This window comes from Leuresthes tenuis, unplaced genomic scaffold, assembly GCF_036924035.1.
Source record: "Leuresthes tenuis unplaced genomic scaffold, fLeuTen1.0.hap1 SCAF_10, whole genome shotgun sequence".
Classification (NCBI taxonomy): Eukaryota; Metazoa; Chordata; class Actinopteri; order Atheriniformes; family Atherinopsidae; genus Leuresthes; species Leuresthes tenuis.
The window spans coordinates 20,421,659-20,444,932 of record NW_027325364.1 but is presented as its reverse complement, the minus strand read 5'-3'; the positions used below and the strand labels follow the sequence as shown (position 1 = coordinate 20,444,932).

General features: G+C 37.8%; 1 protein-coding gene across 2 annotated transcripts in view; it reads left to right on the top strand.

Moving 5' to 3' along the window:
* Window positions 1–23,274, top strand: part of LOC140316721 (RNA-binding motif, single-stranded-interacting protein 3-like) — a 123,430-nt gene that overhangs the window by 87,252 nt on the left and 12,904 nt on the right. For both annotated transcript variants that reach the window (XM_072394665.1, XM_072394664.1), the window contains exons 7-10: window positions 9,439–9,545; window positions 13,257–13,300; window positions 18,872–18,968; window positions 22,250–22,300. In XM_072394665.1, the coding sequence (XP_072250766.1) occupies window positions 9,439–9,545; window positions 13,257–13,300; window positions 18,872–18,968; window positions 22,250–22,300 (299 nt within the window). The remainder of the gene's footprint in view (window positions 1–9,438; window positions 9,546–13,256; window positions 13,301–18,871; window positions 18,969–22,249; window positions 22,301–23,274) is intronic.

Here is a 23,274-nt window from a genome sequence, read left to right as displayed (position 1 = left end):
CAGCACATACTGCACAGTTTCTCTGTTAACTTAATTTAAAAGCATGGTCTTATTCTTGATGACAAAGGGATGATTCCTTATTTCCTTTGATTTGATGAATTAGCACGATAGGCTTGTCCTGTTTCATTATTTACAGAAAGAAAATCTCGATGTATCTCTCAATCAGGACTTATTCAGGTTTTCTTGTTACTTTGTCCATTATTTTTCTTTTAACTTTTTCCTCTCCATACCATTTTTCGCAGTTTTAGTCTTTATTGATTATTTTCTTACCTCCTCTCCATATCCCCATTTCATACATCTTCCTTTCCTCTGTCAGTCTTATGACATTTCTTCCTCTCCGGATGGAACACAACCTTCTTTCCCTTTTTGAAATCCCACCCTCTGTCTCTTTTCCTTTCTGTTTAGAGTTGCTGTTTTAATAGTTGACTTTCTTCTGCCATATACTAATGGGAAAACAAACAAAGAGTGCAAATGTGAAGAGAGTTTAGATGTCAGAGACAGACCATTATCATTCAGTGCTTTCAATGAAAGTCGAGGGGCTTTTAAAAATGCATGGAGCCTTTAATGTCTGGTATTATTATGAGGCGTTAAGTCCTCTTTCACATCAGAAGTGGTTCACTACTTCCATAAACTGGAAATTAATTTTATTTGATGTTCCTGATAATGGAGGAAAAAACTGAATGGTGCTGCAGTGAGGAAAGATTGCATAATTATGTGGTGAAACTCCACAATTAGACTTGATATTAGCTTACAAGTGTTATTTGAAGGCACAAACAAAAGAGTACTGATGTTCGATTCTGAAAGTTGCAAAGACATTTGATTTTATCTTTGCATCGTTTTGGAAATTCAAAACCCAAACAAATAAATCACAAACTCTATGCAGTTTGTGTACTTCAAACGAGGCTAAATTCCTTTTGAGTTGTGCTCTATGATGTTGAAATGTTGTGCAGTAAACTTCCTGTCTGTGCAGCTGCACCTGCCAAACAAGGGACATCGCGGCTTTCTGAGATACCACATGATTGAATACAATCAAGATTTCTGTTTTATCCTGTAGACCTTACTACTGTTAAAAAACTAGGTTTTTTTATTCTTAATCCTCTAAAAATGTCCACACCAGCATGAATATAGTTCAATTCAGAAGCTCCGTCCCAACACCACTTTGTGTTACTCCCTGGATAGATCACCAGTCCAGCAATACATACATTTTCTTATATAAAGTTAACTTTGCTAACAGACTGCAGGTATCCTCTCGTGTGTGATGCTTGAACAAGTACCTGTCTTGAGCGCACAATGCTCTCTCTCAAGGCTTTGTGGCCTTTGATGCTTGGTATCTAAATTAGAAAAATACGGATTGCATTCCATTCAGCTCAGCTCCCCGACTCCCCATTTAGTCACTTTTGTGGATTGGATCCCATTTTTCAGCTGAATGATTTCCCATGTTGTTTGCTAATGGATTGGGTTTTGAGAATTTCCCCATTGGAGGGATTGGGTCCTGTATACTGTATGTTAGTCCTGTCATTTTGTTTTTATGACAAACAGATTGGTGCTGTCTTTAGAATCATTGCATCTAATATGCACTTCACTGTAAGGAAAAAAGAAACTTTCACTGTAAAATAACACTAAAACATATACATTTTGCTGTTATTTTTCGATGCATCTACTGTGATATAAAATGTCAATATATTACTATATTTTCTGTAATTTGCTTCATATTGGTTTACAGTAGCCACTAGCACATCACTGTTTGATTACTAAAGAGTGTTAAAATGTGCCTCTATTACATTTTTCCCCTAAAAGCAAACTAAATTCTGAAAGAAAGAATGGTTTTTGGAGTAACAATTTCATAACAATGATTATAGAGTCATTGATCCTACTCTACTGTGTAATGATAAATAATCTGATACATACATTTCTAATTTAATATCCTCGTTAATATTACTGAACTTTATAAGATTACATTACCCTGCCTCTCTATAGTTTAAGTTAGTGAGGTGGTCGCTAAGTCTCCCTAGAAAAGAATATACTCAGCAGGTAGTTTCTGGGTTTGATCCCAGATCTATTCAAGAGCAAACTACTTATTAAGATATACTGATCTGTGCGACGACAGGAGTCATCATTAATCACACTGTACTGGTCTACCAGTTTAACAGCAGCGGTGTAAATTAGCATGGAGTCACAAACAAACAGGACCCGATCAACCTGGAAAATAACATAGACACAACTTATTTCTTGTTACAACAAAGGCCAAAAGAAGTACAAACTGGATTACCTCATCAGTAGAAATGTTTAAGATGTGGGCTTTGGCTCTGATAAAAAAAGACTGCCCCTCGGCTTCACTTTGATACATAATCTCCACAATAAGTTTCAAAAGACGTCTTTCGTCAGTTTAACTACATTCAAATTTGCCATTATATCTTATGGTTCGTGATTGTGCAGGAATAAGGCAGGTGTGAAGTAACATGAAGAGCTGAAAAAAGTTTTGGTGTAGTAGTTGTGGCATGCCTCCAAGTCTGAGATTCTATGTTGTCTTATATTTCCTCCAGTAAATTAAGAATTATGTGGCTTGGAAGTTGTTCTGATAACATCTTCTTTAGAGACTCTAAATAAGTTTACACAAATTGAGAACAGCTTATTTTTTCCATCACATAGATTCTCTCCCCTTCTACCAATGTTGCTCAGGACTTGTGCCTCATCCTCACAGCAACAATCAGCCATGTCAAGCATATATTTAAGGGTCCTTTTTTCAGTGGTATATCTCTTAAACTCTTGAACTGCACTTAACTAACCTAAGCATAGGTTAGCATTAGGTGGTCTAGCTGCCTCTTGACGTTGTAATTGTTTATTGTAAATTGTTCTTTAAAATATACTCGATTGTTAATTCTCCTCGCTTTGGATAAAAGCATCTGCTAAATGCATGAATGTAAAATGTAGCATAGCATAAAGCTTAGTAAATTATGCTGTGTGAATAATTTGAATATTAATTTTTTTGCTCTAAAAGGGAAATGCCTGTAAATATATATGCAAAAGTCAGGCAGAAATATAACTGAGTTAGTGTCTTTTTTATGCACTAATGTAGAACCACGTTTTTTTTAGTATTACAGGTAGTTACTTTTCAGCTCCAAAACAGCAGGCACAGACCGTCCGTAAAGCTGGCCCTATGAGTGGGAGTGGGGTTTTACGCTGATAAATTCTCATTATTTACTGTGATTTGTAAGCTGAATGCAAAAAAATGTAATTTAACTGTAACCTATTCTTGTTGTCAGGTCAGAATCTGTTGTAAGCTCATTGTATATTTACAGCAGTTAGTCACAGTATATATTATCCACCAAACCAGGTGTAACCGGAGAAATACGTGTTTCATCCTCCCCCATGTTTTCTTTACCTCTGTTTTCTTCTCTCTCTTCTCTCTATGAGCCTTTCATCACAACTAAAATGTTTGTTTTCTCTGCTGGAGTTTGAACATTTCCTTTAGTGCCCTACTGCAATTTGCAGTATCCCACAGCTCTAGTAACTGGTAACAGTATGTGATCTACTCTTCACAGTATCAGCCACCAACTCTTTCACCAATAGGCATGTCATGTCATTTAAACATGAAATGCCACAGACTGAAAACTATTTCAACTAGTTTTTTTTCTTTCTTTTACCTCACTGCATTCACTTGTAACCATTCAGACACGCAGTGATCAATCTTATGGTCCACGTTGTGAGTAAATGCGACAGTTTTGAACTCTTGCTGTTTTCATACCTTTTTATCATGTTTTCATTGCTTATTGCTGTTGTGATATGGGAAGAAAATAAAAAAACTCCATAGCTAGACGTGCAAGTGTTTCCAATATGAAGAAACACACATTAGTTTTGTGGAGTGACTTCTCTTTTCACTTCAATTACCTGCCCTTATCATGTAGGTCTTAGCAACACCATACGCTGTTTAGCAACAGTGACTCCATGTAGTGATCAGATAGTAGATTGTAGCTCAGTGTATGGGTGGGTCGTGTTATTTTCAACTAAACAAGGATTAAGCTTAGATAACCTTGTACAACATAAATTACATGACGCTAATACTGACTATTAAAATCGTCCCCTATCACAAATTACAGCATGCTGTTGAAAGGTAGCTGTGAAAGAAACCTGGAAAATGTATGTGATGCAGCAATTTCAACAGCTTTTCATGGGTAATTTTTTGTCTAGCTGACGTAATCTTTTTGTTGACCTCTAATTGTGTGGAAGTGAGGTTCACTTTTAGGACTCTTGAAGGTAATTATGATGCTACACGCTGCAGCACATCTACTGTATGGGCTTTTTAACTTTTTGACAGTAAGCCAATACTGGTTAATTCATATCCAATTGAAGTCCTTGTACCATTTGTGCTCCATTGAAATTCTGCTTTGCAAGACCAATTTTTCTGATTTGTCCAGTTGAACAGGAATGACAGATTTTTCTTTCTCTGAATGTGAAAATCATCAATAGCACTTAATCTAGAGAGACTTAAATAAAAGTTGTTGAAATTTGTTATTTTCTTGATTTCTTTTGACATATTTGGACAGGCACACATTAAATCATATTTGAAACAGTGCTTGTTATTTTTTTCAATAACTATCCACCAGTGTCCGAGCAGCAGGCTTTGTGCCCCTTATCTAAAGCAGACAGTCACAAGTAGCCAACAAAATCATATAAACATATATATATATATATATATATTACATATAATGTAAATTGTAAAAGGTGTTTCTGTCAAAATGTTTAATTTTCCGATAGAATTAATTTTTTATACGTAAAGGGATGTCCTGTCTGACTAAAGAATAGATTCCTGCAGCGATCTAAGTTCAAGCAACAAATGCACCAAAGCAACCAGCACATTCTAACATTAATGATGTATGTGTCTGTGTGGGCGTGTTTGTGGATGCAAACACTGGTCTGAAGCCCTTGGCCATTGTTTAAAGTCTAGAGCCATTTTACAAGCTTGTGTATAAAGAACTATTAAATTCAATTCTATTTGCTTGTTTTTATGTGTGACTATACAGTATACTGTTGTCAGGGGTTAGACAAAAGAGAATAAGGGCAATATCTCACTTATCTATCCACAGATGTGATTTTACTAACTAGGTGTTAATATAAAGTAAATGAAGGGAGTGAATGGATAAGCTAAAATTCAGAAATGTGTTCATTCGTCAACAAACATACATTACATCAAGAGAAGATACATATCCATTACTTTTAAAGTGCTACTTAGTTTTTTGGCATTACTAATATCCAAGTAGCCTCAAATTGTGATTTGACTAATGCCCAGAAAAATTAACTTTAATATGTGTGAATGATGATGCAGCAGAATAAAAGTGACAGGTTCAGTTTAAACCATCAGAGATATCAGTTTTATTCAATATACATGACAGTTATTTTAGATCAGCTGCAGTTTCAACTGTCTTCGTGTGGTACTTTAGAAAGAATGCTGGCGAGAAAATAAACTTATAGTGTTTTCAGCTGTCATATTTGTGTCTTTCTTTGTCTGTCACTCCAGTACAACAACACATCAACAGAGCATAGATGCAGCCTTTAAGTATGTATCTTGTGTGTGTCAGTACAGCTGGTTTTACAGTAATCTGAAACCACGCATCGGTTAAATTCTGCTTGGTTACAATTCAGTTAATCAACATTAATAATAGTCCAAATGTTAAAACTATAATGATGTTGCATCACTATAGAAAGCAACAGGCCTCTCCTCCATTGTTGTTTCTATCAGAGTGGTGGAGTCCTGCCTCAGACTGATGTGATGACTCCACCACTTGTGTGAAATTGATGATTTTACACAAACAAGAAAAAAAGCACTATTTTTGATCAAACCATAGTCTTTTCCTAAATGTAACCGTCCCTGCTGTTGCCTGAACTCCACTAAACTGTGCCCTGTGTAGTTAAGGGACACAAATGTAGTTGCTCACTGGAAATGAACCAAAGTTTCTGAAACTTTTACATGACACCTCATTTCCTTTGTATATGGAAATTGAGTCTCAAATGTACATTTATTATAAAACTAATTCGGCTAATCTTCTGAGTTTGCTTTAATGGGGTGTACACAAGTGGGAGTGCATAAAAATTATGTTTAGTTATTGATTTTTTTCTTTTCTTCTAATGGTTTCAAGAAACGTTAGTTTCCATGCTATAAAAAGTTATGGACGAAAGGTTTCTTTTTCTTTCATTTTAAAAACACCACCATACTCTGGGAGGTTATATAATTTCTCAGTGTTTCTTGAGACAAAGCATGTGTTTTTCATGAAGTTATGCCAAAAGACCTTTTCTGACGATACAGGCACACATATGCATACATATGACAGCATAATACATGCGATTGCATTGAGCACAATGGATTCCAAAAATACAGGGCTGAACAGATGTGAATCAGAAAAATTATTAACAAAGGATGATGACAGCGGCTCACAGTGTGGCCTGTCACTCAGATAGAAAAATCTACTTAAAACACTTAAATGACAAAGTACAGTGATCTGAAATGCAATTCAATCGCACAGAACTGTTTCTCTGTTTACCTTTGGAGCACTCCGAGTACTTTAATCTCAATCTCCAAACTCTGAACAATTTTTTCTACTGTGAACACATCTTCTCATTTTCTAGTTTACAGCTATGAAGAAACATTTTATCTGAAGTAGGCGAGATAATTGCATAGTTTATTTTGGCATTCATAATATGCGAGTCAGTATACGCACTATGAAGCAGCAATTTATTCAATTTATTCTTTTAAAAAGTCTTTATTTTTTTACCTCACACAGAGATAAGGATTTGACTTTTGATAGTTTGTGATCACTGCCAGTTAAAGAAGACATGACAAGTTAGTAGCTGTTTCAGTGATGCAGGAATGGTGGTGGATGATGGTGGATGTATGAAAGCAACAACAAGTTACTGAGGGGCCTTTTTGTTGACATCTAATTTAAGGAATTACTGTAAATTTACAATGGATTTACACCAATATCTTGCTATATTTTGTTACATAAACATTTATTGCCATAAATCCAGCAGTTTATCCTCCAGACTGCTGGGTGGTGGATGCCATGTTTCACACATATTAGATTATTATTATCATTCAAAATACAGTAATATACTGTGAAAGCGTGCTAGAGTAAATGCATTGTAAAGATAACAGTGCTGTATAAAATGCAATGTTCCTGAAAAAAATTGGAGCATAAGTTGCTCTAAACTGTTTAAGTATTGATGGAGCCTTTCTAGATGTGCAAGTTTCCAGTTTCATGGGCACTAATGCAGCCCCATACCATCAGAGATGCAGGCTTTTGAAAAAAAGTGCTGACAACAAGCTAAATGGTCCCTCTCCTCTTTAGTCTGGAGGATACAGTGTCCATTATTTCCATAAAGAATTTAAAATGTCCCCTTCCTGGATCGTGGCCTTGCCAGGGCGGAAGGACTTGCGTGGTCCAGTGATCTCCAGAGCTATGTCGTCGGTAGCTATATGCTCCTGGTAGGGTCTCAAGACCTGTTGCCTCTGATTTTCTGTCCAATCCTTGTATCATTTGGTATATCCCTGTTTCCCTTCCTTAAGAATGGCTTCTTGACAGCCACCCTTTTCATAGAGACCATTTCTGATAGGGCTTCAGAAAACAGTAGATGGCTCAACTGAAAACTCAGATGCAACTCTGAAGTCCTCTGTCAGGTCTTTGCTGGATTATTCAGATTATTCAAATACTTTCAGACACTGTTTGTCTGCGGCCAATAGATCTTTAGTCCTGTTAACTCTTTTGTCCTCTACCCAGTGCCCTTTAAATTAATAAGGACTCACTGCACTGCACAGCATGTAGAGATATGTCTAATTTTTTGCCTAATAGCTCTTTAGGAATACTTTGTTGGTGCAAAAATACATTTTCATATCTGTCAAACTCTGTTATTTTTTGTAGCCACAGCTAAAAGAATTGGAATTGGAATTGGATTATGTGTCTTTGCGACAGGCTGCAAGTGACAAAGTGCCTAAAAATACTTGTTTAGACACAACACTGGTTTATCACTTAAGTTAGCTGGCTCATTTATGCTCAAATGATTCATCGGTCAGAGTAAATGACTTAACAAACCAAACGACCACATTCCTCTGAAAATAGTCAGGTATAAGGACATGACTCAAAAAGCAGCCAATGTTCAAACGAAATCCTTGAAAGACCTTCAGAAAGTCTGGAGGGCTATTGCTCAAGCCCACTTTAAAAGACTGCAAGAAAGTCTGGCTGCTTGAAAGCAAAATTTAAAAAAATGAGTGGCGGCTCAAGTCCTTCACACATTACTGTATGTGTTGTTGGATATTGGATATTGTCACTATTATAGTATATAGTGAAAATGATCATTTGAAATTTTGAGCTGGTCGCACCCACATAGCCTCGCCAGTGTGAACAATTCTAGTGTTTGTCACAAACAGTTTGTGTTATAAAAGTGTACATTTTCTAATTAGATGTTAAGACCTTCTTTGGAAGGAAGTGCAAACAATTATTGTCACTATGAATTTAATTAAACACATTTAATTTAATTAATAATTAAATCTGCGCAATAGTTGAATATCAGCTATGTTCATCCATTTATTTCTTTAGTTTATAGAAATGCTACAAAAGCTGTCGCTAGCATTACAGGTCACATGAAATAAAGGATTATCTAATTACATAAGCAATGAAATATCTTATCTGAGTGTTCTGGTTGGATGTTTTTTTTTCTTTTTTTTCTAATGATTATTAAGTCATGCTGTTGCTGAATTTTTCAGAAACAGAAGCCCTTGTTCACGCCGACTTTCTTTCTAACAATTCCAAAAATATGTCCTTAAAATAGATGATATCAATACACAGACTTAGCTTTTTTGTTCAGAATAATAATACCCCAATCAGCCTCTTTTCCTTCTTTTTTAGAGCGCCGCTGGTTGAAGTTGGTGAACTTTTGTATGCGAGGTCACACACACACTTAATCCTATTTGTAATCAAGCCTTTCTGCTTTCTCGGGTCCAAAAAATAACCATGTTTTCTTTGGAATGATTACAATCGCCATCTATTAGCCTGAGGTCAAACTATGTGGAGTTATTTACTATATTGAGTGTGCCTGTTTGCTTTGTCTTTTGAACCATACTCTACATGCTTTGATGAGTAGCCTGTGGCTTTGTTTCCATGTCAAGGCTGCTTTTGAGAAAGCATGGTTGTAGGAGTTTTAGGAGGAGATGGTGCGATAAAGCTGTTGTCTATAATAAAAGCTGGAGGAGATACTTGAAAGAGCTGAAGTGCAGTTTGCAGGGTCACCTGATTCGTGTCATATTTTTGTATAAGCCCCACCATAACACCCATTCTGTAAATCTAATCTTTGAAACACACATGCTTTTTTTTCCTCTCAACTTGCTATCAGGATGAATAATCCATCTCTTTTCTTGTCCTTGTCTCCCTCTCTGTATGTCTCACTCTGTAGCTCCTGCAGAGCCTCTGCTGTGCAAGTTTGCTGATGGAGGCCAGAAAAAGAGACAGACCCAGGTCAAATATCCCCAGAATGGTCGACCATGGACACGAGAAGGAGAGGTGAGGCTAAGAATTTTATTTTTGAAAAGAGAAAAACCTCACCAGTAGCGTCCATAAAATATTCGCTTTATCAGACATAGTAGTTAAGAAAATGGCAACGCAGGAGCCATGCTTTTCATTATTCACAATCAGAATTAGAAGATAAGGGGCCAGATGTATAAATGATGCGTACACACAAAACTCATATGTATTCCTTTCCCTCCGTTCGCACTGGTATTTATAAGAGAAGAATTTAAAGTAAGAATGTGTGAACCTCACACATTCTCTAGGCCATGCATACACATCTCTCATAGCAATGTAACCGTGATATGAGGTGGAAATGAAAATAGAGGCCACAAAATTGACCTTGAAACGAAAAAGACAATTTCAAGGAGCTTATTCAGTGTGATAGTGATTCCTTTTTTTCTGATTTTGTTTCCCCATTGTCAATTTTCACAATATACTCTTATTATACTCTTATTTACGCTCACAGGGCGCTTTAGATAACTGCAGCCGTTTTTGTCAGGGGTAACAACTGTGGATGACCTCTCTAATAATACTTTAAAAAGAAAACAAATATTTTTAGATCATTCTGATTTTCATTTGTAAGACTGTCTCATGGGCTTCCACAAGGCTGTTTAAAAAACATACCATGATGCATTTGTACACCTCTGTGACTGTATACTGTACAGGCTGTGCGTTCATCCGTTGCAGATGAAACTGGAGTCCTTCACAAAAGCCCTGATGTGATGTGTGAGCTGATGCATGTTTAGGTCACTGGTTTGAATCCGACTATTTCTTTCTCACCTCTACAGGGTCATTTACTTTGAACTTACAGAACAAATCACTTGTTACTTTTCTTAAGTAATCTTTCAACCCCTAACCTTTTTTTGTGATCACAGAACTGAGATCACGGATTGCCTTTTCTCTGCTTTACTAACAAGTGTCTCAGTTTTATATTTAGTAAAGCTGTGTTTCTTTTTAAATTTTTGCTTTCATTATCATGCCTTTTTAGTTGTGACGCAAACAACGTCTTTTTATTCAAATGACAAATTAGGGGACTGTCCGTATCAATTCATGGCTGAACATGGGAGTGGAAATCAGGTTTGTGCATGTCCATAGTTTGTTTCTCGATTACTGAGATTTGTGAAGGAGAATAATACATACATGCAGGGCTTTCTGCACTCTCTTTTATGCATGTGGCCCCAATTCTGGAGAGGAATAGATGGCTGGATGCTGTTTTTCTAACTTAGCTGTAAGTTTTGCCACGAGATATACACAATCCTCTTTTATAGCATGTTCTACTCAATTTCAGAGCCAAAAAATAACAGTAATCTTAACAAAACACTAACATGACTACAACAGACTGGTCTGCTTCCTATGAGTCAGTGTTTATAGCTGCTTAGAAATATTTTCAATCTCTAGCCACACTGCTCAGTTTCAGTTTCTTTTGCACATCTTATGACATAGTTTAAATTCCTTCCAGGGTCATTATCAGCTTTCATTTCCACTGATCTACTGTACGCTGAATTTGCGATGCTGCTGACAATATGAATGCTGACATAAAAACTTGGAATATAGAGTCTGAAAGACCACAATGCCAATTTGTTTTTGTCTTTTTTGAAGCCACCCCCTGTCTGTCATCTTCAGAAGAAATCCAACTTATTACAGAGAATTGAAAGCAGACTGACTGTTGCACAATGAGGGAGTTCAGATTTTTAGTGTCGATACCAAAGCTTTAATTTACAGAGCAAGCGAAAGTGAATAATAATGTCGCCACCCACACACAAAGTGCAGTTTTTCTAGCGCTCGCATTACATGGAGGTTGGGAAAGAGCAGGGTGGTGAAGTGGAATGAAATGGCACCAGGCTGCGACTGTGCTGCGACAAGAGCCACCATAATAATGACAGAATGTTGCTATGTTTATGCCTGACCTTCTCGGGTGTCTATGTATACCAGGCATAGATTGCAGTTTAGTTTTTTATTTATACGAACAAACAGGGATAAATAAATGATCAGTGCTTTCAGTGAGGTTTCCACCCATTTGTCAGTGATCCAAGTCCTGACAAGTCTCACTTGGCCCTGAAACATCATGTCAGAGGTTTACGTATTTGTTGGAGCCAGGTCTCAGAGTCCAGGCTGACTAATAGAGACATCTGGCCGTGGAGATGCTTTGAGGTGCTTAACTGCGCCCTCACGCTCAGTCGACCAATTCTAATCTCCGGGAGTCCACTCTTTCCTAAATGATTCTGGCCTTGGGACAATGACATGTGTACATATTACACACACACAATCCCTCACACGTGCATTCATTCAGAGAGCCACACGTAGGGTAGACATGCAGCTGAGGAATTCTTTGCTGTTAATGTAGAAAAAGCTAAGTCCAAGGTGCTGATCTTAAGCTCTGGCTCAGAGGCAAAAGACAGTTTGAATAGACTGACAGGTAAAAAGCACTGAATAAAAATATTTACCAAGATGAAAAGTAGAACTCTTTCACGTAGCTAATACAATTTTACCTGCTTTCAATAAGATTATTTGAAGAGCTGTTTTAAAAAAAAAATGATTTTATTGCTTTTTCAGTCAGTTGTGATTGAGGAGAAACGTAGCATTGCAGTAAAGTTCACCGTCAGGGCATCCTTTAACACATGCACTAATTTGGAGAGAAAAGCCATGTGCGGAACACAGAACAACTTACAAATGACTTGTGGAAGGCTGCAGAGAGAAGAAGATGGGGAGCAGGGATAGAGGGAGAGAGAGATGTGGAGAAAAATAAAGATAAGATCACTAAGACGTTGTTGTTTCTTTCAGTTTGCTCCAAAATTGCCAAGAGGCAGTCAATTGCATGAAGATCTTAATCAAACTTTGCAATGTGACGTACATTCTCTTATTCAAACACTACAGAAAAAAAAGACAGACTGGGAATATGCAAAGACAATACTGAAATACACTGTTGCAACTTAGAGCTTCCTCTGATGATAATATAACGCAGATGTGTTCTTTAACCTTATCCAGGCAATGATTTTATTAAACTGTGGGAGCATTTAATTGGTTCTTTTAGGATTTTTTGGGCTACTGAGAACATTGTCTGTTATCAAACTATGTATTCCACACACTTTTGAAAAATTTAAGTGAAGCCATTTTTCAACATCTTTTTCATTTTCTTCTTTCTACTCTGTCTCTGTTTCTGAATGCATTACTGATTGGCCAGGGGAAAAAGGAGGCAGGGGGACCTTGATTTATCCAAGAACTGTTACGCATTTCCCAGAGTAACAGAGACACTAAATACCGTAAACTATGTGGCATGCAAAATGGATGGAAACGAACAGATCATCATCACGAATCAACACAAATCAACACAGACTCAACAAGCACCTAAAAAGTTACCAGTGTGGGGAAAAATTGCCAAAACTAAACTACCCAAAATCCAAATGAGATATTAAACAACCATACAGAAAAGCACAATCATAGAAAACATTGTAATGCACAACTGGATCCACGAAATAGGCCCAAATTGCATCTGCATGGTTCTTGACTGTTTAGAGCGTCTTTCAGTGTAGATGAGTTTGGGGCCAGTTACATTCTATTTGCCCATGAAGCCTGTTGTTTCATAATGCATCCATGGTTAAATCAAGTTATAATGTTACACCACCAAAGAACAGTTAACACTTCAAAATGAGAACATAAGAGGCTAAACACAAATTATTTGTTTCTGTCTTTCTTTCCTCTAAACAGAGTGGAATGGCGTTAACGTATGATCCCACAGCAATGCAGAATGGGTAGGTGGAAATTTTTCCTCTTAGATTTACAAACTGTCATAAGTTTTAAGGTTTTATTTTTGATACAACGAAAACGTATATCTGAAATATATTTAACTCTTTTCATCTTTTTTGATAACGTTTTTTTTTTATATGGTTAAAAAAACAAAGTTATGTGCTTTTTTTGCATTGAGAAACCAACAAATGATAGGTGATTTTATGATGGAGTTTATAACACAAATGGATTACCCACAATCCATTCTTGTTTGGACAGACTAAGCCTTTGGTGGATGCTAATTTTATACCCAAGCCTGGCACCCTTACCTGTCACCAATTAATCTGCTGATTGTTGAATCAACCAAAGTGCTGTAACTTGAATATTCCATAAAAGTTTTTCTTTCTTTGTCTTTCTCCCTACTTTCCTTGAGTATGCTGATGGCTTAGAATGAACATTTTATTGAATTAAAAAAAAGATATATCTCTTCTTCAAGTTTGTTCAAACTTGTGTTGCCCATTCTCTGCAAAATATCTCTAGTGGAGTCCCACCTTTGTTACCGCTGTATAAACAACAACAAAAGTGACACTTGCATTAAAAACCTGCAGAGTTAACACACACATCAGCCAACCATCAGCAGTGAAGCAGAGATGTTTACAAAAGCATTTCCATGCAAATGAGGCTACGCATACTGTATATGCATACTGAAACTGACAAAAAACACATTGGTTGTTAACACTCATACACATTTACTATGTCGATCTGTCTCTAACTAATGCAGATGGAGCATTTACTTATGCACCTATGTATACAAGCTGTCAGACATGTTGTTTTTAATTAGACAGGGAAGTTAAGCGGTGTTGCAGTGCCACTGTAAGACTTTCGTCAGCCACAGCTATCTGCAGTGCTCCTAAGCTGAATGCAGAGTGTCTGCCTGTTTCAGGGGGAAATTGGAGATTGGTCTTGTCTGCTAGGAATGCTTCTGGTGATGTGATCCCAGGAGATGATTCCCTCTAGCACTGCGTTCCTCTCTCCCTCTTCTAGTTAGCCCAGTCCTCCATTTTTTCATCTCTTTCCCAGTTTTCCCAGTTTGATCTCCATTTTGCTTCCCTTTGCATTCTTCATCTCTGCTTAAAAGTTTCTTGCTTGGCTTCATCTGTTAAATTGAATTGCGACTGTTTTGGACTTTTATGGGATTTTTGTTAACTTGTGCCTTTCTTTCTGTCATTCCCACTCTTTGTTTCCAAGCAGCTGCTTTAGTTTCAGTTATCTCCTTCGTCTTTTTGTGTGTGTTAGTGTATGTGTGTCTTTGTGCATGCATAAATGCTTGCTTGCACGCAAGCATCTGTGTGCTTGCAGTGTTTAAGCCCTCTCCGACCTCTCTTCCGAGGTCATTGTCGCTCCTTCCGGCAAAGCACCAAATGACTGTGAAATGCTAATGCTGCTAATTAGAGAGGCAAAATACAGGGAGGGAATGGTTTTGAATAAAAATGGAGAGCTGAGCAGGGTCAAGAAAAGAGCAAAGGCAAAACTAAAGTCAGCCCAAGGAGAGGGAAGGTTACGAATCAATTACAGGTTTTCTAGTCTCTCTGAACGGACAACTGTTTTTTAGCATCCAACACCAGTATAAAATGATTGCAAACATGTGTCCCTATTGGCCACACTGCTTTGGCTTGAAGCCTGTCCTCTCTGTAATCAAGATAAAAGATTCACTTTTTCATAGTATTTTTTTCCCATGTTCTGAGTCTTAAACACCTCTTTTCTTTGCACACTTGCCATTTTCTCTACTAAAGTCACTGAGGTCATCACTAAATCATTCACAATTTTTTATAGCAAACTCCTGACAGAGCACTTAGATCACACCAAAGGTTAAATTCAATCTTGTATTAATGTTCTGCTCGCAATTACATGTTTAGTGCATTGTTTAAACGGCTGTGCTGGCGTCCCCATTGACAGTTTGCTGCTGAGGGCTAATAGCCTCCATCAATAACCTTGGATCTGTCCTCTGCCTACTACTTCTTTCTCTCAATACACATCAGTCTAATGAAAAATACAATAAACACAATCAGAGAACCATATTGAATAACCCTGCTGTTTTCCCTTATTTGTATTCATCAGTGACAGTAATACAGTATCTATAATGCTAGTCATATATTACCTGTATTGTCAAAAAGATGGATCAATACCACTGCATTATCAGTAAGATATTTTCTTTTCTCATCATCAATACATTTACAGGATGGTTTAAGTCGCCAGCTTAGGTCCACTTGTGTTTCTCCCTACCTGTCAAATTCAAATTGTGTCAATGGTTGAAATAATTTAGGTCCAGAAAAGTTTGAGAACTGTGGTACATCTTGTGGTCATCTTAGCTATATGCAAAACATATTTAAAATACACATGCATATTGAATATATCTATCTCTTCCCAGAATGTACAGCGTTTGTATATGTGGAAACATACATGTAATTGGACAAATTCTATAGATACTATTAGAAAAGCACGGGTCAAAGAAGAAAGTCTCTGCTGATAAAAAAAGAACATGGAGCTTAAGCAGCTTAGGTTTGCAAAGTTGCATTTGAACATACCACAAGACTTCTGGAACTATTTCATTTGGACAGATTAAAGCAAATCGAAGATGTCTGGTCATAATGCACAGAGTCATGTTTAGTGAAATCCAAATACAACATAGCAGCACAAACACCTCATAATAGCTGTCAGGCACTGTGATGATTTGAGCTTTTTGCAGCCACAGGACCTGGGCACCTTGCAGTCAACAAATCGACCATGCACTCCTCTGTTAACCATTCTATTCTAGAGTCAAATTTGAGGCCATCTGTCTGAAAGCTACAACTTGGCCAATATTAGATCACACAGCAAAACAGTCATCCCAAACACAGCAGCAAATCTACCAGTTTATACAACAGAATACCTGAAAAAGATAGAAATCAAGATGTTGTAATGACCCAGTCAAAGTCAACAACCTCAACCTGATTGAAATGGCTCTGAATAGATAAATGTTCACAAACCTCAGTGAACGGAAGCAACGTTGTAAAGAAAACAGTTACTTCAACTAGTTTCTAAAGGATCGTCAAGGTTCATTGATTCATGGGGTGTATTCACTGCAGATTTTCATGCTGTGTTTCTGCATTTATATAAATAATGAAATAGTGTAATCTATCCGATGGTGTTGTACACCTCTGGTTGTATTTACCTCATTTAATTTACTTTTCCTTTTTATCCATCCTGATTTGTAAAACCTTAAGACTGATAGAGAGTCTGCTTTCTTTTCATATGACAGTATAACTTGTGTTAAACTTTTGTTAAGTGTTCTCTGTAGGGTATTAAGGGAAATGGTACACCTTCCCTTTGGTGACTGTTATGAAGGTTTTTACTTTTTAAGAAGCCTGCTTTCATCCACCACTGCTGTCTTCGCTGGAGATCAGTTTTTATGTTGCTGTGCTCACCTATGTGGTTTTTACTTTTTTCCTCAGTATGTACAGGAATCAGTTGATTTGTCCACTCCTGCTATCTCTCTGATGGACCTTTCTTTTTTCTTTTTGCAGCCCAAAAACGGTCTGTTTCACTTGCACTGAGAGCTCCTTTGACTGCATGTTGGCAGCAGCTTCCAAAAGCAAATGCCACAGTTGGAATCAACTCTAGACTTTTAAGTGGATTTATTAAGGAAGAAATAACAAAGAAATAGCACACACTTCTCTGTAAAACAGCTTTTTAGTCATTTTTCTAATTACATTTGATCTCCTGTAAAATAAGGCTCCATATATATTAATTATACCAATATATATATTGGTGTGGTATATTAATACCACACCAATCCTATTAAAGGGCTGTTGTTCCTAAAGCCTCTAAAATTTGGATGTTAATACACTAAAATTAAAGCTGAGAGCCTAAAGTTTGAACCCATATTCACTATATCAAAGCATATTAGATATGTTCTGTTAAACAGCTGAGAAAACAAAGATTGTCTCAATTTCTTATATTTCCCAAATTTAACTCTGCAGTTAAATTCAGACATGCATGGTTATACCTTAAAAAAGTGCATAACTGTGAATCGTGGTTTCCTTATATGTAACACAAGAAAACCTATGGGGACATTAATATAATCCAGAACAGAGAGGCTCAAGGGGAAATGATGGTCCTACTTAAGTAATTTGAGCTACTTGGGTCAATGCTTCTTAGACAGAGCACACAGTCAATGTGCACATGAACCAGAGCTGAACCTGCTTCTACTTAATAAGATTTCTCTGCCTTGCTACTCTGTGGTGAACCAGTTTGTATTTTGAAACTACTGTAGTTCTATTCTTACAACCCATAGATGGCATTCAGTGCAACAATTAGAGCTTAAAAATCTGACAGGAAATCTGGATGTCTGAGATGTCTCTGCAGCAGCATTCATAGAGCCTGGATTGCAATAGTTTGACTGTAACTGAGGGTTTGCATTTTTGCAGTTGAGTTACTAAATTGGCCCCTTACTGGACAAATGTGATGTGAAACAGAAAGAGCAAAAACACAGGACAGACTCCTCAGGAAGCCTTTTCACCCTTGAAATGAGATGTGTGCTTGTGTTGCAGGAGAATATTAGCAATCTCTCAATCGTTTTCTTCTCAGTGTTTGGTTGATTGCTGAGCCCTACTATCATCACTGTATGCTCTGTATTGTATTGCATGTCAATATATATTTCAAAGAATGAATATAGCAAACCAGTTATATGACATTTTGTCAATAATACTTTGGAGTAACCTTTATAAGAAGGCACTTCTTTTCCCCCCAATTAAGAAACACTTGATTTGTAGCAGGTAGCTATTTAGACAATCATAGCTGTTTTAGAGATAGATAGAAGAGGAATTCTTTTTCTATCTCTGCCCCTCTCTTTGCCTCCCATCCCTCGCTCTATTACTCAGTCAACAGACACTTTGGGATCGATCGGGCACAGCAACACGGCCTGGCGGATGAAACATGTCCTTTCTAGGTACACAATGATAAATAAAGCACTGCGAGCCACAGCATTCTACCGCTGCAGGGTTGAGGGGGTGAAATGAAACAGAAAAAAAAAAGAAGAGATGGTTGAAAATCACAAGGGCAAACAAAGGTATAGGGAGAGTAAACACTGTACCAAATGCAGATGTTGCAAATGGAACCTTCTCTTTATGTGTAGGTGGGAACGTAAAGGGCAATACTGAAACATTTCACCCACTCACACATTAAGGTGATAATTCATTATTATGCATAGCAGTGGAGCAGACTCCTTTGTAAAATAATGTGTACTCGAATGCAGTGTCAAGTCTGATTTCAAGGCATTTCTGATGGTTTGGAATAGATTGAAGCTGTGGTATCTGGAGTTTCCATGACAGCTTTGATGATGTCTGATCCATTTTGTAGGCAATGATATGAAGTGCACTGGATAGTGAACCTTTACATGTTGCTGTATACAGAGAGCAAATACTGTAATATCAAAGAGGTCTCTTGACTTACAACACAATTTTGTCAATGCAAAATGCTTCTTGGTTCAGTTTAACTTCACTTCTCTGAGTTTATTTGGTGTTCATTGCTGATGAAAATGTTTCTTATATGCTCCATAGGTTCTACTCTTCACCGTATAGCATCTCCACCAATCGGATGATTGCTCAGACGTCAATCACACCCTTCATTGCTGCCTCTCCTGTCTCCACATATCAGGTGGGTGGAGTGTGTCAGATGTGTGATGACAAATCTTTCCGAGCATGTCAACAAAAGCAGTAATTGATTAGCCATTACACTGCTACTCACCTGAGCTCCGTCAGTTAAGGTTAGAATAAATTCAAATATTGAACAGCTACCCCAACCAGCTTGTATACACACTGTATACACAACTGTATACACAGAAAACTAGACATTGTAGTTTGACAAGGTTAGCAGCTAGCTTAGCCTTGGTGACTGCCCACAACTCTCCACAGGTCCAGATTCTCATTAACTGAAAGTTTCTATGCAATGTTGGTTGTGCCATGGTGAGTCTACTAGATATAGTGAGCACACATCGGTGCTGTACGAGTGCCACAGATATGTGACTGTTTAGCCACACAACACAAGGAAAAGGAAATGTAAAACGGAGTCTGCTTGATATGTTTATATTGTGTATATTGCATACATACAGCTTACTGTGTTCTTTTAAAAAAAAAATACGTGTGTTTTTAATCTGTGTGAAGAGCTGCAATAAAACCTATTTATATCCAGATATATTATATCAAGAAAGAAGAAGAAGAACATGTTCTTTCAGTTCTGTCTTACTGAACTCAGAAGTAAAGTTGGTCCTCCCAGCTTATTTCCAGCTGAGCTGTTCCTTTTTGCTTTTCTATGATCCACACGGCTAAAGATACAAACTCTTACAGTATGTTAAGCATTATGGTTTACACTTTGTGTGATTCACATTAGGCTGTAGTTCACTTCAGATAGTCCCACTGTTCTCAACCTTTCAAAAATAATATTTAGGCCTGTCTTCCAAAAAAAGTACCCCCCAGCAACCTTACAGGGAAGAAAAAGAGAGGCAACATGACTTTTGTGCTGTCCTCTCTCCACTCGCTTCCCGTTCGCTACAAGATTGATTTTAAAATTTTATTGCTGACTTTTAAATCCCTCAATAGACTTGCACCACCTTACCTCGTCAAATTGCTTCTTTTCTACTCTCCATCCAGAGAGCCGAGGTTATCCTCTCTGTTTTTCTTGAATGTGCCTGAAACGAGCTTTAAAACTGGAGGTGATCGAGTCTTTACAGTGACTGCTAACAAACTATGGAACAGTCCACTACCACTTTTGTCCTCTTTTGGTCGTGACTAAACTCTTAAAGTATGTTAAAAATTATTTCCAAATTTCAGAGAAGAGACAGTTTCAGTGTTGCATGAACATACCTGAAGCAGGCATACGAGGGACATTATTTACACATTCACAGCTTTAGCCAAGTGATGTAACAGGCAGGCAAATTTTCTTATTTAATACATTTTACCTTATCTTTTCTTTATAAAACTTCAATTCATGATCAAAGTTATCCCTAAGAACTTGAAAATCCCCCAAAACTCATTTTTGGGTGTTGAGATTTGGTAATGGAGTTAAATATACTTTGTCATTTAGACCGGGTGACAGCTCGAAAATGCTGACCCATTTAAGTCCAGAGCAGAGCAGTTAACAGGATGACAGTGTCCCTACAGCAGTGCAAGTCAGGTCAACAGCCAAAGTCCAATGAATTGAACATTATTGTTTAGAAACATTTTGAAAAGAAACGCAGAATTACCAGTTTGTGTTTGTAAGTACTGCAGATCCATATACAAACAGCCTGCAGAAATAAAAAACAAGGACACCAGTATTTGTAATGTGCACACAGGGATAAGAAGGACAAGCTTTTTCTGCCTTTTATCTAAATCCCAAATAAGCCTCAAAACTTGGACACTTATGTCCATGTAAACACAGTTAGTCCTGGCTTTGGTCTTTTGCAAGAAAAAAAAGAAAAGTATAGAATTACATCATCTTGACTGAAGGTAGCAAACAACTCCAACGTTGGACAAGGACTGTTGAAATATTGAATGACATTTTCAAATTGATGCCGTCCACAGAAGCTCTGGCCCTTGGTTTTGAAGCAATTTTGGCTTTTAAAATGTTTTGAGGTAAAGCATTTTCACTGGAGTACACAGAGAGAACCCACGCATACACAGGGAGAACATGCAAACTCCACACAGAAAGGACCCAGCTGGGAGTTGAACCTGGAATCCTCTTGCTGTGGGGTGATGGTTCTAACCACCACACCACCGTGCAACCCTCAGCTCTTTCCATTGATGGCAATTTTTTATGTAGCAATGATAAAACACAGGCTGATGCTGCAGGGCTCCTCCCATCAATCTTTCAGTCGTGAGCACAAATGCTCCTCTACTGCTCTGTTCCCATATGTCTTTCATCCTCCCTCCTCCACAAAAAGAGACCTCACCAAGTCATGTGAAAGCTGGTTTGCAATGCAGCTGTGGTTCTTTGAGAGCTTGTCTCAGTTCTTGTCTCAGTTTGTCAAACACAGATTTTAAAACAGACACCAGCTTTTTCCCACAGACTTAGAGTAACTTGAGAAACTGCGGTGAATGAGTCAGACAAATGCAAAAGCACACGTTCAGCAGTGTAGAATTCACAGTCACACTCTGCTTTCTGAGGAAAATGCTTATCTTTCAGCAGTTTAACTCCCACACAGAAAGTGTAGGTAAGCAGACTAGCACATAGACATTATAATACAGTACATACTGTACCATATCTGACACGTGACAAAGTGGCCTTTAGGGACTTGTTTCTCCTTACATTAGGGTTGGTTATTGGGAACCAGGATGAGATGAAAGGAATGATATGTGACCAAGACAGGCTTTGATGATGTAACCCTCTCTGTGAATTAGTAACCGTTCGACTGTTTTGCTCTCTGTGCTCTTTGTAACCTCTAATAATTACAACATAACTTGATGTATTGTGGACACTCAGTTACTGCTGTGATATTCTTTAAGACACGCCACCAGGGAATGAGGCTCTGAGAAGAGCTTGTAAAGACTTGAACTAATGATTAATTTTCTTTCTTCTCTTCTTTGGTTTTCTCATTTTCACTCCCTTCCTGTCATTTTGTATTCCAATTGTTCCTCTTTGTGTTTTCTTTTCCTCAATTCTGTACCCACTTATAACAATCTTCTTTTGATCTTCTTGTTCGTCTCATCTCTTCCTGACCCCCCCCCCCCACCCCCCCCCCCCCCCCACACACACACACACACACACACATCCTCCTACTTATGCTCATTCCCTTCTTTATTAATTACTACATTTTTTGTGTCCTTCATTTTGTCTGACTCTATCCTTCCTCTTTCTATTTCCTTCATCATATCTCGTATTATTGTCATCATCACCTCTGGCGTTCTCTTCTCTCGTCTTCTCTTCTCCTTTTTTCTTCTTTATTACTTATTTCTACATAGGTCCAGAGTACATCTTGGATGCCTCATCAACAGTACGTTATGCAACCTACAGTAAGTCTTTGAAGCAGCCTTTCCTTTGGCTTTTGCGTCATGTGTTGGTATGTCCCAGTGGAGTCATTTGCTACATTCCCTTGCAAGTCCCTTGCACTGACTCTTTTTAATCTGCCTGTCGGTCAGTGTAGATTCTCAGTCATCCAGGTCATGGTAATCCCAAGAGCTTGAATAAGGGCAGCTAGACTTTTTTTTCTTGATTCTTGAAGAGGTTTCACCTCTCATCCAAAAGGCTTCTTCGGTTCTAAACTACTTGGTGGAGAGGATCAGCTTATAAGTAGTAAACAGGCAGTTCACACTTTGCGGATCCTTAAGTTTACATGTATGTCACTGAGTCACCTGACCAATGTCCAGGTCGTTTCGGTCTTTCTCCACTGTGGGATGTTAACCTGCCTGAACAAGCATTTTTTTCACAAGATCCAACGTGCAAATGATTGTGAAACTGCCTGGAGAGGAGAGTCAAGGTTGCATTGTAGATGCTGGGAAGGTGATACCTGAGACCACCCCCTGTGTTCAAGGATGTTTCTCCCAGTCATGATGTAAGTGAAAGAGTCTTGACCTGAGGGGCTGACTGTCCTGTGTTGTGCTATGCGCTTGTGATGTTATTGTTTGGTCTCTGCTATATAAAGGTCCAGAAACTCCTCGCTGCACGGCACTGCATATATGATGCCACTCAGTTTGTGTTTGGGTGTTTAGTCCGTTGTGTGATCCAGTCTGCAGGTGTTCTTGGGTTTGAAATGCACCAGAATGTCGTGTGTTGGAGAAGATCCCTTTAAGTTTCTCAGAAACTCCTGCCACATATAGAGTTGCAATATGTTTACTCCCCGCCAACTAGTTTAGAACCTAAAAATCAAGTGAGAAGTGAAGCATCCTTAAAAATAAAAATAAAAAAACATGTTTTTTCTTATTCAAGATTCAAGAAAATAATCTACCTGCCCTTTCTGTACACAAGCAGCATCATCTCAGTGTTGGTC